The sequence below is a fragment of the Orbicella faveolata genome, unplaced genomic scaffold (genome assembly GCF_042242905.1).
Source record: "Orbicella faveolata isolate gen_17 unplaced genomic scaffold, um_ofav_v1 contig_34, whole genome shotgun sequence".
NCBI classification, from domain to species: Eukaryota; Metazoa; Cnidaria; class Anthozoa; order Scleractinia; family Merulinidae; genus Orbicella; species Orbicella faveolata.
Genome location: NW_028301563.1, coordinates 1,975,823 through 1,989,930, shown reverse-complemented (window position 1 = coordinate 1,989,930; position 14,108 = coordinate 1,975,823). Strand labels below are relative to the sequence as shown.

Below are 14,108 nucleotides of genomic sequence, written 5' to 3'. Positions count from 1 at the left end.
TTAGAAATGAAACAAAATCGATGCATAGCGTAATGAGGATTTAAATTAAAGTGCTAAATCAATGAAAAAAATCCCGATAAAGTAATTTGCCTAGGAGCTTTTGCATTTTTTCTGTATTAGTCACATGACCATGGGCGTGGCCTGATGACGTCATCACTAGTGTTACTGAAATAACTCTGAACTAACTAAAAATGATGAGGTTATATGAGACTAAATTTTCCTTAGCAACGGCTCGAAAAGATCGGTTAATGGGCCCTTAAAGTGGCACATCTGCGGTGCCAAGTTTAAAGAACACTGGTTTAATATTTCCAGAGATTATCGCTTATTCCGTATTTTACCACTTTTTAGTTGCAAACCTTATGACATAATCACTAGTCTAATTAGCATAATAGAAAAACGTTAATACCTCTTAAACGAAGAAAGATATTTCAAAAAGAAAAACGCCAATCTTCTGTATTTTGAAAGGCCTTTCAAATAAGCAGAAATTAGTTTTCATGTCATGTACACTTTTATGATGTTAATCTAACAAGTTTGTTTGGTTACGATATACGGCGCAAAAAAAATTAAATCGAATTGTTTCATCACAGGTGTAGCTTACAAAACGTTCTTTAGTTCTTATCGTGTGATCGTCGATCGTCCGGGTGAGGGTAGTTCTGAAAAGAACTGTTGTTGGTGACTGACCTTTCGAGGCCTGAACAGAAGTCATCTTCAAAGTCCAGTGAATAGGACAATCACATGACTTTTGGAGGGCATATAGTTTATTTGTGGCCCGAGTAGCATCATTTGCGCCCGAGCGCGAAGCGCAAGGGCGCAAATGATGCTACGAGGGACACAAATAAACTATATGACCGACAAAAGTCATGCGATTATCATTATTATCAATACACAAGGCCAAATCGTACAAATTCATTTAATAAGAAAAAAATGTTTAACAGAGATGTAGCATGAAACTATGGTATGGAAAGTTGTTGCTACAATACGAACAGCTAAACAAGAGCCAAATAAAATTCCTTTTTGTTTACAATAAAATGTCAAATATAATCTAGTTTTAAAAAGATTGGTAACAATGATTAGCAAAAAGACAGTTTACATTTAAAAAAATGATAGTCTTCCCGTTTACAGGCAATGGACTCAGACTGTCTTTGCTAATTTCATCAAATAAGTTACAGCTTTTAGTCGCTATCATCGCTCTCGATTATTCGGCGGCGTTTGCGGGTTGATGGCGACGGTTCTTCATACTTTCCGTGATAAATGTTCATTGTTCCAATCTGAATATGTTGGGTGCAATTTTGGTACGGCTGTGCCGAGGAAATAAATTGGTTTTGGAGAAGAGACTGTGGGTTTAAGTTTGAGCTAGGACCGGCTGACGGGCCCGCGACATTTTGCCTTGTGATTCCTGAAGCTTCTTGCTGAACAGCGAGTTGTGGCTGAAATGTGTCACTTAAAATCTTTGAACACTCTCTTTTATGTGCACTTGTTGTCTCGCTGATGTAGTGGGAGAGGCTCCGTTCATCTTTGTGCTTTGTGATTGCACAGATTTTCCTTGCGTCCACACCGCGCTGGAACAAAGAAGTGACAGTCGATGGACGAATGCAGTGATTCGTGTACCGCTCCGATAACTCTGCTTTGATGGAAATCCTTTCCATCATCTTGCTGATAGTATTTTTTCCCATAGGCTCATTTCTGTACCAGTGTCGGGTGCTTGCAAAGTTTACATTCTTGGTGGTAGCTTTGCTTGGAGTCTGAAACAGTGCCTTACAGTCGGGATGAGTCTTGCCGAGGTAAAATTCAAACGCAGCCACTGGATCAAGTGCAGTTGAAGTTTCGTACATACGAACATCCGAGTATGACTGCTCAGACTGTTTAGCGCCTCCTTGGTAATTTTTAGTTTTTTCAGTAAGTTTTTCGGTGATGTAACGGGCTCCAGTGTCATCAGTTTTTATTTCAAATGACTGCCTTGTAAGCTCCCGCCATCCCTCTCTGCCGCGGCGAGCAAAATGAAAACACAACGAAAACCAAATAAACTCAACTAACTTCTCCGCATCTTTCCAAACGCCGTCCGTGTTCTGCCCTTCCATGAAGTATCGATTCAATTTCTGCATGTCTCCTGACTGAATGGATGATTTGTGTTTTGGTTTCGCATTGTTTTCTTTCGTAAATAGCTTGGCCTTCGCTTCAAACATTTTGTTGGCAGACATAAATTCGCTGTCTTGCAAAATGTTTATGTTTCGGCTGAGTGGAACACAGGTTAGATGGCGATGAATGGCCGCTCTAATTCCAGTCAATGCACTTGGAGTTAATGCTTGGCCTTTCTCTGTTTTCACTTCAGCGAAGAACTTTCGCAGAATTTCACTCAAGTCCGTTGCACTTACTGTTTTGAGATCCACTGTAATTTTTCTTTTCTCACACCATTTCTCGAACTTTTTTACTCCCCACTCAGTTGCTCTCTTGGTGTTTTTCGCTTGAGCTTTTTGCTCAATCTCATGCAGTTGCTCGTTGTCTAAGTCCGAGTTTTGACTAGAAAAAAGCTGAAAATTTGGGAGTTCTTCCATTTTAAAATGAAATTTCCAAACGGCAAACGTTCACTACGCAAGCTGTTCGCACCTGAATGGTTTTCCCGCGTCAATAAACGTAACCTGATTGGTTAATATTCATCGGATGATGAACCGAGAACCAATCAGCTGCAGGGCCGTTAATACATTAACGGCCCGCTAGGAGTCATTTGCGGCCCGCAAAGCGCGTGTTTTCAAGAGGGCGGTTTTCAATTTGGCCGCGTATATTGATAATAATAGTGCTTGTCAGTCGATGGCGTTACAAGTCTGGTCTGTTGAAAGTGATGGGTCAGTTTAGCCTTAATGGTATTGGCTGTAAGACTCGTGTAAAGTTTGTCATAGGTCATTGGTCGGTTTCGATCCGTCTATTGTTAGTCAAATCGGTCTGTTAGAGATCCGTCTATTGTTAGTTAAATTAAATACGTCTGTTGGAAGTCCGTTTGTCTGTTTCGTTTACGTCGTGGATAAGTCGTTTGTAAGGCGCTTGTACTTGATGACATTTGTTATGGTGCGTTTACTGAAACCGGGGGCCACCCAGACAATGAAAACCAATCTGATGGCAGAACCAAAACAATAGATTCCAACATTTTCAAATCCAGCCAATCAAATGGCCTATTTTCAAATTCAGCCAATTAAATGCTCGGTACAAAACAATGAAATCTCAACTGGTTCGTTGTGATACCAACGCGATTACGGTGTCGCTTTAATTTATGATAACTTGTCAAGCTCAAGCCGTTAGTAGTTTCGCGTGCTTGCGAGTTTAAGAAGAATCATATGCCGCACTTTCTCTGGGGTCGTTGAATGGTTTAGGAAATACATGAAAAGAAAAGCTGCGTAAGAGTGTCACTCGTAAATATATATTGCCAATAGAGTGCGTGGTGTAGGGTTTGAACACTGTATTGTCACGGCTGTTTAAAAGAAACCCTTCAAATGGTCTCTGAGCACTTTCGCATGTGCACAGGTTCGAAATGTTCGAATTGGAAAGGTATTATTTTCGAAGTAACTGAAAGAAGCTGAAAGCGAACTTCAAGCAGGAGAAATGAAAAGTTAACTTGATACAAAAATGGACTTGTAACCTGAATTCTTTTTGCGAAATATCTTCGACAGGGCTGTAGCTAGTAACAGGCAAATGGAGGCACTTGCCTCAGTCATTTTTTTCGTTTTTGTTGTTTATAGTCGTCAAAAACACTAAATTACCAGGAATAGAATTAAACCATGATCACTGCCTCAGTCACAACTCATCTCTTGGACACTGTGTCAGTCATGATTGGTTTCTGGCTACGGCCCTGTTCGATTTTTTCATCCAGGAGAGGTTCCTATGCATGGCGCTATCGTCTTTTGTTTTTGGCTGTGTGATTTTACACGCTGAGACTTTGATAGTACAACGCGGAAAAAAAATAGGTTGAGTTTTCCATGAAGATATTATTTCAATACACTTATAACCCAAAAAGGAAACTCAAACTCCGAAATGTAGAGCAGCTGAGACAGTGAACGCGATGGTTTTTCCGAGAACTGCGTGGTGGATAACCGGCGAAAGCTGTGTAAAAATAGAAACACGCACAGACAGCAGGAGCGGAATTTATTTAGTAAAAAAATGTCAAAATCTATTATCCTACGATTTTAAACGACAACCGTAAAAGTGGAAAACGGTCAATCTAATGAGTTTACCACGCTTGTCAATGTAAAATCTAAAGTAAAGTAACACAATATTTCCTAACGCGAAAGTACTAGCGGCTTGAGCTTGATAATTTATTAACGGCATGTACTAAAACCCGAAACAACGAAACGAAACGACCAAAACGAAACCACCGAAACGAGCGAAACGAAACCACCGAAACGACCGAAACCACCGAAACGAGTAAAATAATAAGTAAATAAATGAAAAAGTTAAAAAAAAAAAAATCTCTGGCACGTCACTATGGCAGCCTGATCTCGTACCCAGATCCACATGTGTGACATCGTTACATCTCAAACCTGAAAGATGGATGAGCGCAAGGGTGTCGACGACGACCACGAAGACATCGAGAAAAAGGTGAGTATTTTTCACATTTTGAATGGCATTCTAACTAAAACAAGAAATGCAATTTCAAAGAAAGGTTTCCTGGTCGTATCGTGGATTCTTAGGCGGTGGCGAATCGACAACGCCGAGCCCAGGATGTACGGAAACACAATCTCAAGAACATCCGTGAAGAGCTGAGCGCCTAATAAGAAATTACTTTGAGAACTACAGGAGTCACGAAGGCCTGACGTTAATATGAGTAAAGCCTGTCAAGTCGCCCTCGTTTTTCTTTAGAGTATTAAAGAAAGACCTGGTTCGCACGAACAATGAAGAAGAATGAAGAATTCTCGAAAAGACTATTCGATTCGCCACCGTCTAAGAATCCACGATACGACCAGAAAACCTTTCTTTGAAATTAGATTTGTTGTTTTAGCTAGAATACCATTCAGAATGTGAAAATACCCACCTTTTTGTCGATGTCTTCCTGCTCGACACGCTTGCGCCCATTCACCTTTCAGGTTTGTGATGTCACGATGTCACACATGTGGCTTAAGAGCACGATCTGGGTACGAGATCCGGCTGCCATAGTAACGTGCTAGTGATCAAGGCTTTTTTTAAACTTTTTTATTTATTTACTTACTATTTTACTCGTTTCGGTGGTTTCGTTTCGTTGTTTCGGGTTTTAGTACATGCCTTTATTAACAGATACCGTAGTTGCGTAAGCATCACAACGAACAAGTTGAGATTTCATTTTTTTGAACTGGGCATTTGATTGGCTGGATTTGAAAATGTTGAAATCTACTGTTTCAGTTCTGCCATTCGATTGGTTTTCATTGTCTGGGTGGTTTCAGTAAACGCAATGTAAGAGGCGTTTGTGGTAAGTTGGTGTACTAGCTTTCCAGAGTCAGTCGTTGAAAATAGTTTGTAATGTAGGTTCTCGCTGAAACGCTTCTCATATCATTGTGTATTTAAGGGCATTTGACACCCTTCTGCGCTGTTGCCGCAACTTGATTTGTTATCCGACGGAATAGTTTTCAAAGTTGATGTTTGTGAGATAAATCCTTCTCCATTGACCTTGTGCAGTGTGTTAAAATAGTAGTACTGATATTGAAGAACTGCTTAGTTATTTAAACAGCATATTCTGTGATTTGAGTTAAATACCGTCGAGAAATACGATGTCCTCGAGACGGGGTTTTTGAAACGGTTGGAGACGAAAGCTACTTTTGTACTCTAGCCGTCTTGTTTCGAAAAAGAAAAAAGAAACGAAGAAAAGACGGAAGGACGAGCAATGGAAACTTTATATAATTGCAGATGTGCATGTAAGTTGGAGTTGCATGCAAGTTTATGGGCTTGTATTCAACGGACACGGCCTTCACACAACATAAACATGATAAACATGATAAATATTCTTTACAAATAAAAGGTCAAATAAAGAGATTATCGAAAGACACGTGAAACTCTAAGCTGACCCGCGGCGAATTTGTGGCGGCGCGCGTGATATTACGATTTCTATTGATTTAAAAAAAATGGAATTAATCAAGACCGCGCATGCGCTTTATCGTGACAATGGCCCTTTAACTTGAGGAGGTTTTTGACTGCAACGGCTGCAACAGAATAAGAACGCGCTATTCCGTGACTCGACATGTCAGACGTGACTATCTGATAATTAGATTAGTTTTTACTTATCCGTGAAATGATAATTAGCCCTTTGAAAAATATCATTTTCTTCCATTTTTCCCCAGATATTTAACTTTATACCATTTATCTCCAGCACTGAAGAAAAAGCACATAGCCCTTAAGTTTTCGAGAAAACAAGGGGATCTTGTTGACCTTGTTGTATACCTTTACGAGGGAAAAAAAAGTATCAAGCTACAAACGTTCGCGTGAAAAGTAAGATTGTCACGTTTGCTAGTCAACGTATAATTGAATTTAACTCAGTTTATAAGACCCAGTTTAGCATGGTCTTATTCCGTGGCTAACAATGATCGTAGATAATTTTCGCTTTTAGATATTCCACGAAACCACTTCAAATTGATATTGATATCAAAACTCGTTTAAACGAGAAGACATTATGAAAGGTAAACAGCGTAACCTAACTTGAACTTGAAACAACCAGACACATGAAACACTGTATAAATTTTGTAAGACGCCAGAAATCTGGAGAGTTTGGGACGTTTCGTTGTCACATTACCCTTCCCAGCGGATGTTACTAAAACTAGGAACGGGGAACGGGGAACGGGGAACCGGGACTGGGAACGGGGAACGGGGAACCGGGAACGGGGAACGGGGAACCGGGAACCGGGAACCGGGAACGGGAGTCTGGGAACGAGTGTACAGTGGTAACCCGCCTGAGAATTTAACATGGCGGACAAAGGAAAAGAAAAGGGAACAATTTGGGGAAATGTGAAGAAGTATTACTGTTGTAAACGTGAGTTTCTACCAGCTGTGCCCCCAGATCATGTGCCTAGTACGTTCTTGTTAGAGTATAGCCCGATTGGTACTGGGATAATCACAAACAAAGCATGAAATGCTGCCTGCGGTGAAAATCGAATCGGTATTATCCCAAGCTACGTCCCCAACCGGTAAGGCCACAGTTGTTTTTAAATAGAATGTCAAGCCTTCATAGTCTACTCATATATATCTTCTCACTTTGTGCGTGAGCTGTACATCAATATTTAAAAGTAGCAACACGCAATATGATATCGAGGACAAGTGACATAACATATGACCATCTTTGAACGTGGGTCGTCCGCTGTCTTCGCACTCGCAGCTAGCATGGCGGCCTTTCGGAGATCGGCAAGTCCGCTGGAAAATCAGGTGAGCAGCGGATAAATAACCTCTGGCCTGGCCGCTTTGTTAAAGACAATATATATGAAGAACGAGAAAGGAATATTCCACAATAATGCTAATATGCTAATGTTGGTGAAAGATGACCACGGAGAAGAGAGTGCGTGACACTCGGTATGTTTTTAGATCCTGACATGTTGTCACGTATCAGACGAAAAACAGTCTTTATTCTCTGTCTGTGTTTTGTACCCAGTCTGCAGTCTGCAGTCTGCATTGTGTACCCGGTCTGCGGTCTTGTAGTCTGCAGTCTGCATTTTGTACTGACCGATTGGGGTAGCATGTGATAATACCGATTCAATTTTCTCCGCAGGCGCTATTTCATGCTTTGTTTATCCCAGTACCATATTGGACTCTGGGGCACAGCCTATAGAAACTCACGTTTACAACCATAACACTTCCTCGCATTTGTTCCCTTTTCTTTTCCTTTGTTCGCCATGTTGAATTCTCAGACGGGTTACCGCTGTACACTCGTTCCCAGACTCCCGTTTCCTGTTTCCCATTCCCAGTTCCCAGTTTTAGTGACATGCGTTTACAACCGATAAATAAAAAAAAAACCTTTCGGAAACCGCTCAAAATCCTGCAAGATTCTTCGAGAACAATTGGCAACATTCCATGAAAGCTACTTACCAACATATAAACGATGTCAGGTCATATCGAGGAGCGTGGGAAAACGAGTCCGCAATGTCCTACGTCTTGACTTCGCAGCGGTCATGTTTCTCCTACACTGCACCCGAAACTCGAATTTGTTTTACTGGAAATGTGACATTCAATAAAAAAAGAACAATTCTAAGCTGTAAAAAGCAGTTATTTAATTCATTAAAACTGGTGTTTTAAAGGCGAAAATCGATTATTTCAATAATCGATTTCACATCTCGAGATTTAAAAATCTCGAGATGTTTTCGGTCTCAATTCGTGAGACTGCTCCGAAAACTTCTAAATGTCACGGAATATTTTACTTACTGACTGACTTACTGACCGACTGTGACTGACTGACTGACTGAAGGACGGACGGACGGACGGACGGACTGACTGACTGACTGACTTACTTACGAACTCGATGACATATGGCTAAGCCAGTAACCAAAAAACGGGGCTGGCAAAACTGATTAAAGAAACCATTGAAAGGCATGCTCTGCAAAGCGACCATGTCGGAAACTTCGCCTCTCAACAGCTTTGTTTACGAGCATTAATTAAAACTGCTTTAACCCTCGGACGTACAAGCTAACTCATACCCCACCGTAGCACAAGTGAGTGGGGGGAGGGGGTGGATGAAACCCCTCCCTGGGTTCTCGTTCTGGTAAGGCACAGCGAAACAAAATTACGCTGATTAGCAATCTCTGAGCTTGCTCTACAAGGTGATACCATTTTTGCTGGTTATGACGTCATATGACCTCAAACGACGTCATTTGACCAGCCGTTATCTTTACTATTTTCTTAAACAGTCATAGGTCTCCAATTTAACGTAGAATCAAGCCACGATGCTTATGAAAAGTACAAATTCATGAATTTCTGCAATTTGATGAAAAAAAAACTGAAAAAAAAAACAGAATTGTGTCAAAAACGTTGATTTTTGGCCAGACCTACATGAAATTTGAGGTTGCCATGGCAATGATGGACACACAATTAAACAGACAAAAAGAGAGAGATCGACTAGAAACACGTCAAATCGGCTTTCGAAATTATCAGCTCTGTGTCTATTTCAACTTAACATAGGTCAAGTCGTGTGGCGCATGCTAAAACATACGTCTAACCCGTAAATTGAAATTTGACGATGGATGGTCAAATATTTGCATTTTTGACGTACTTTGAAGAGCTCTCGCGTCGCTCACAATCATTTGCCCAAAGAAATTTTTACAGGAATCTGTAGACCATCCTTCTGCGATTCAACTACCAGAAAATTGATCCATTTGAAGGCTTCGCACATGGTGAAAATTAATTATATTCACGAAGTACTTTTAAGTGAGTGAAATACCTGTCTTCGAAATTTAATTATTTTGCACCCAAAAAGACAACTCAACATTCCCTAAAATCAACCCAGTACACATTTAAACATTGCACAAAAATATTTGAGTGTTTTAAAGACGGAAGAATGATGTGGTTTTGCATGCGAGGCGCTCAAACGTGTGTAATAAAATGGTGCGTTAAATGACGATTTTAACGGAATTTGGTAATTTGCATATTTCTTTGAAATAAAAGGATATTTTGCCAAAAAAACTATCCAGTAGTTTTTGTCATGCCCTAGCCTATCTACCATGAAAATATGAGCGAAATCGAATTTTCGACCCTTGCCGAGTTATTTCCCATTTTTATGGACAGGGACTCTTAATTCACAAATGTAATAAGCGCTATGAATTTTTTTTTTGTCCTAGTTAATATTCAAACGTTTATTGTAACAAGACCAATACCTCCCTTTGGAGAGTAAGGCGCAATGAAGAGATAATAATAAGAAACAATTAAAGAAAGAAACAATTAAAGAAAGAAACAATTAAAGAAAGAAACAATTAAAGAAAGAAACAATTAAAAAAGCACGCACCAAACTGAAACCAATGGCACTTTCCATTCCGTGAAAAATTCCGGTTTGAATTTCTGGAAATTTAAATTGACGAATGGAAGAGCATTTTCTGGAATTTAATTAAGAACACAAGAACAACCTCGCGAGACGTATCCAAATTTTCGAAAAATTTTTGCCCGGAATTTTGTCCTAAATTTAATTTTCCTTCCGATATTTTCGATTGAATGGTTCGCTTTGCGGAAATTCAATAATTTCCGCTTTTTTTGGAAAATTTAATTTCCGTACCATTTGTCCCCATTTCCAAATTTTTGGAATTTAAGGTTGAATAGAAAAGAAAACTCTCCTAGCGCTATTCAAAATAACAAGCCTTAGATGAGATATTGTTTTCTACCGATGCTTGCATGCCGGCGTGCAAGTACCAGGGCGAGTGTTTCTCAGCCACAGGCGTCAGAAAGCCAGCCATATAATGTAATGTAGTATTCAAAAGTACTACGACATTAATTATTTACAATTGTTTAAAATACTAACTATATATATAATACATCACACAATAAAAGAACTCAGTGTTCACTAGAAAAATTTGCAAGATGACGTCTCAGTCTGTTCTTAAAAGTATTCAAATTTTCCGTCTCCGCTATTTCCTTTGGCAGATTATTCCACTTATCAATTATGCTATAAAAAAAGAATTTTTAAAACTATTTAAAGTTGCTGATACAAACTTAAGTTTAAAACGGTGATTAGCTCTTAAGGCCCGAAAATCATGTGCAAACGTGAAATATGGCGATGGATCAAGTTCATTACGTCTATTTATTGTCTTATAACACTCGATAAGCGACGAAAGTAATCTTCTTTGTTCAAGTGTTGGCCATTTAAGGAGCTCTAGGCGTTCTTCGTAAGGCATGTCGCCCAATATTTCCAAGGGCACATTTGGATGCTCCACGTTGTACTTTCTCCGAGGTGTTTGAGTCTTTTTTAAGGTGCGGACACCAAACTGGAGAGCAGTACTCGAGTATCAGACGTACTAGGTTCTTATAAAGTTTTAAAAACTACTCAGGATTTTTAGGACCCACCGTTCGCCTTATGAATCCAAGCACAATATTTGCCTTATTTGCAAATTTGTTAGCTTGCATACTCCATGACAGGTTCTAAGTAATGTAGATTCCGAGATCCTTAACTTCCGATAAAGTTTTCAACTGGTTACCACATAGATGATATTGAGGACTTGAGTAATCATTCTTTTTTAGAAATACGCATCACTTCGCATTTATCAGTGTTAAATTTCAGCTGCTAGTCATTGCTCCAAGATTCCAGGGGAGTAAGATCTTTCTGTAGCTCTTCTACATCTTCCTTAGTATCCCTGAGTATCCTATACACCTTCATATCATCTGCAAAGAGTTTTGTCTTTGACATAATATTTCTCGAAATATCATTAATATAAATGATAAATAAAATGGATCCCAACACGGTTCCTATTACAATATGCTATATGGTAATGTACTATTATGCTATTATATACTACATTTCTATTACTATTACTATTGTCTCATTGACTCATTGACTCATTTAACTCATAATAAACAAGGGACCTCAGATCAGATATATACCCAATGAACACCACCGTAGTGTAATCTGCTACAACAAGTTTTATCGTTGTCAAACGTTTGCAACCACGTTTCCCTAGCTATAGTCATAATCAACAAATGCATACATACACACTTTTTTTTTTCTATTTTCAGGTGGTGGCGGTGGCGGTTTCTACTCTAGTGGAAGAAGTTCAAGGAAGTTCGGTGGTACTATGGGAAATGGTGGAGAAGGTGGTAAGGGATTCTTACATGGAGGAGTGGGGGGAAGAGCATTGGGCAACAATGCTGTCGGCGGGTTTGGTGGCGGTGGTGGTGCTTTTGGAATAGGAGGCGGTGGAGGTGCTGGTGGCGGAGGAGGGTACTCTGGTGGAAGCAGTGGAGAAAATAAATGGGACAGCTGTGCGGGAGGTGGTGGATCTTATAATATTGGAATAAATCAGCACAATGAATGCTGTTATAAAACAACTGGCCATGGTCAGGTGACCATAACTTTCCTGTAGAGAATCAAACCACCTGCCACACAAATTGTTTAGTCCAATATCAAGAGAAAACATGTATTGCTTGCATGACCTCGTAGCGAACAGTTGATTTTGTTTTCTTTGGAATAGCTAGCCATAATTTTTCTCCAGTCCACATCTAAATTAAGGGAACAAGGATAGACGGTTTATTGCGGGTCTAGCATTAAGTGTACTCTTGCACAGCTGTCTTTAAGCGTTCAGTCGAATATAAAGCAACAAGCGTTGAGCTATTAGTCATCAAACCATTGTAGTAATAGTCCTAATAGTCGATAAGACGTCAGGTTACACTGCTTGGATATATATCACATTTGGTAATTCATTTGCTCTCTGGAAGGTTCTAGCTATCTGTACTGACAAGAAATTATCAAGGTGAGAGAGTGGATCTCCCATATAGGTCCTCTAATTAGGGTAATCCCTCTTAAGTTATTTTTAGACATGGTACTCAGTTCTCCCGGGGCTGTTACACGCGCGATGCGTGGACAGCCGAAGCGACTTCTCGAAACTACCTGAGACGAAATGGCGGGAAGATTATTTTATATGTTTTGATTTCGTTTCATTGCAGAGATGTTTTCTGCACTCTCAACCGTCTTTTTGTTCGGCCGGGCTTTTGTTTGTTTTGTGCTCGTTTGGCTGTTCATTATTTTGCTGTTTATTCGGTTTTAGGGAGTTTAATTAAGCAAACTGTAACGGTAACTGCAACCAGTACAATGGCTGTGTAAGCGTGCGTTATAATTCTTCGTTCATTTCTTCGCTGTTGTTTACAAAAGGTCACGAAACAACAACATAAAATAGCCACATTCTGCATGTTCAAGAGAAAGTAAACTATACGATGGCTAAGTTTTAAAACTTCTTTTTCGAATTTTGACGCTGCCTTACGTATTCTGTTTGGGATATTTCTGACAGTATAGACAAAGTGATTGAATCTAAATTCTCGCGAGATTCTTAGGTTGGATATTAAGTCGTTTTTTTTTTTTTTTAATCGATGTTGCCTTTGGCGTTGTTGCCGTTGCTACTTAAACCGCTTTTGCTACTTAGGCAGCGAGCGTCTTCCTGCACTTTCGACCACCTGTTTGTTCGATTACCTAGCTTGTGTTTGGGCGTTTGTTTGCTTTGCACTCGTTTTTCTACTCATTTCTCTGCCGTTAATTCAGTTGTTATTGTTTGTGCAGAGGACATTCGTCTCTTATTCAAACTCTTATTAAAGTTTCGAAATGTATTAAAACATAACGGAGACGAAGCTCCTTTGTTTGTAATCAAATATCAAAGAAGAAATCCCTACAGCGTTGGAGGTTTTCCTTTGCTTTGAAACGAAACGAAACGAAACGAAACGAAACATAAACAGATCCTCCACGAAAACATCCACGCAACGTGCGAGTATTATCTGCGGAAGAACTGGGTACAATGTCTAAAAATAACTTAAGAGGGATTACCTTAGTTAGAGGACCTATATGACGGATTCACTCTCTTACCTTGATAATCTCTTGGTACTGTCTGTTGGCTTTGTGATACTGGTTATTATAAAGAATTTATAATTATCGTTGCTTGAAAAATGATCAAATTTATGCCTTACTACCACTAGAGCAGTAAAATCAAACTAATTACAAATTCTTTAAGTTTTCCTTTTAGGAAAACTCAACATTAATTTCTAGCTAATGCATGTAACTAGCTAAACTTATAGGTGGACTTCACCGTCACGCAATGAAAAATAAAAAACCCTTTAGTGGAAGAAGTTGTGATATTATTGAAGGTAAATTAAAAATAGTCACACTTCCAAGGTTTATGCCGGTGCGTTATCTAAAGCTTTATATATTCGTGAAAATGTTCCCCACAACTTCATAGAGACCAGTATGAAGGGTCCGTGGGTCATTCGTCCATTTAATTTTCAATCCAAATTAAAAATTGAAGATGAATGCGTGTACTTGAAAAATGAATGCGTGTACTTGAGTGCCAACCTTTTTCAACAATTAAGAAAAACGAAATTTAAACTTCGATTTTCAGTTTCCAAGAAAACAAAACTTGAAATTTAAACAATCTACAAGAAAAACAAAAATTAAAATTTGAAACCAATTTTCAATTTTCAATGTTCACGGAAAATGG

At 39.3% G+C, this 14,108-nt stretch overlaps 1 protein-coding gene across 2 annotated transcripts in view; it reads left to right on the top strand.

Moving 5' to 3' along the window:
- LOC149104274 (uncharacterized) overlaps nt 1-13,740 on the top strand; it is a 31,106-nt gene extending 17,366 nt beyond the window's left edge. For both annotated transcript variants that reach the window (XM_089271997.1, XM_089271996.1), the window contains exon 6: nt 11,647-13,740. In XM_089271997.1, the coding sequence (XP_089128123.1) occupies nt 11,647-11,993 (347 nt within the window). In that variant the 3' untranslated portion in view covers nt 11,994-13,740. The remainder of the gene's footprint in view (nt 1-11,646) is intronic.
- Nucleotides 13,741-14,108: the final 368 nt, after the last annotated feature.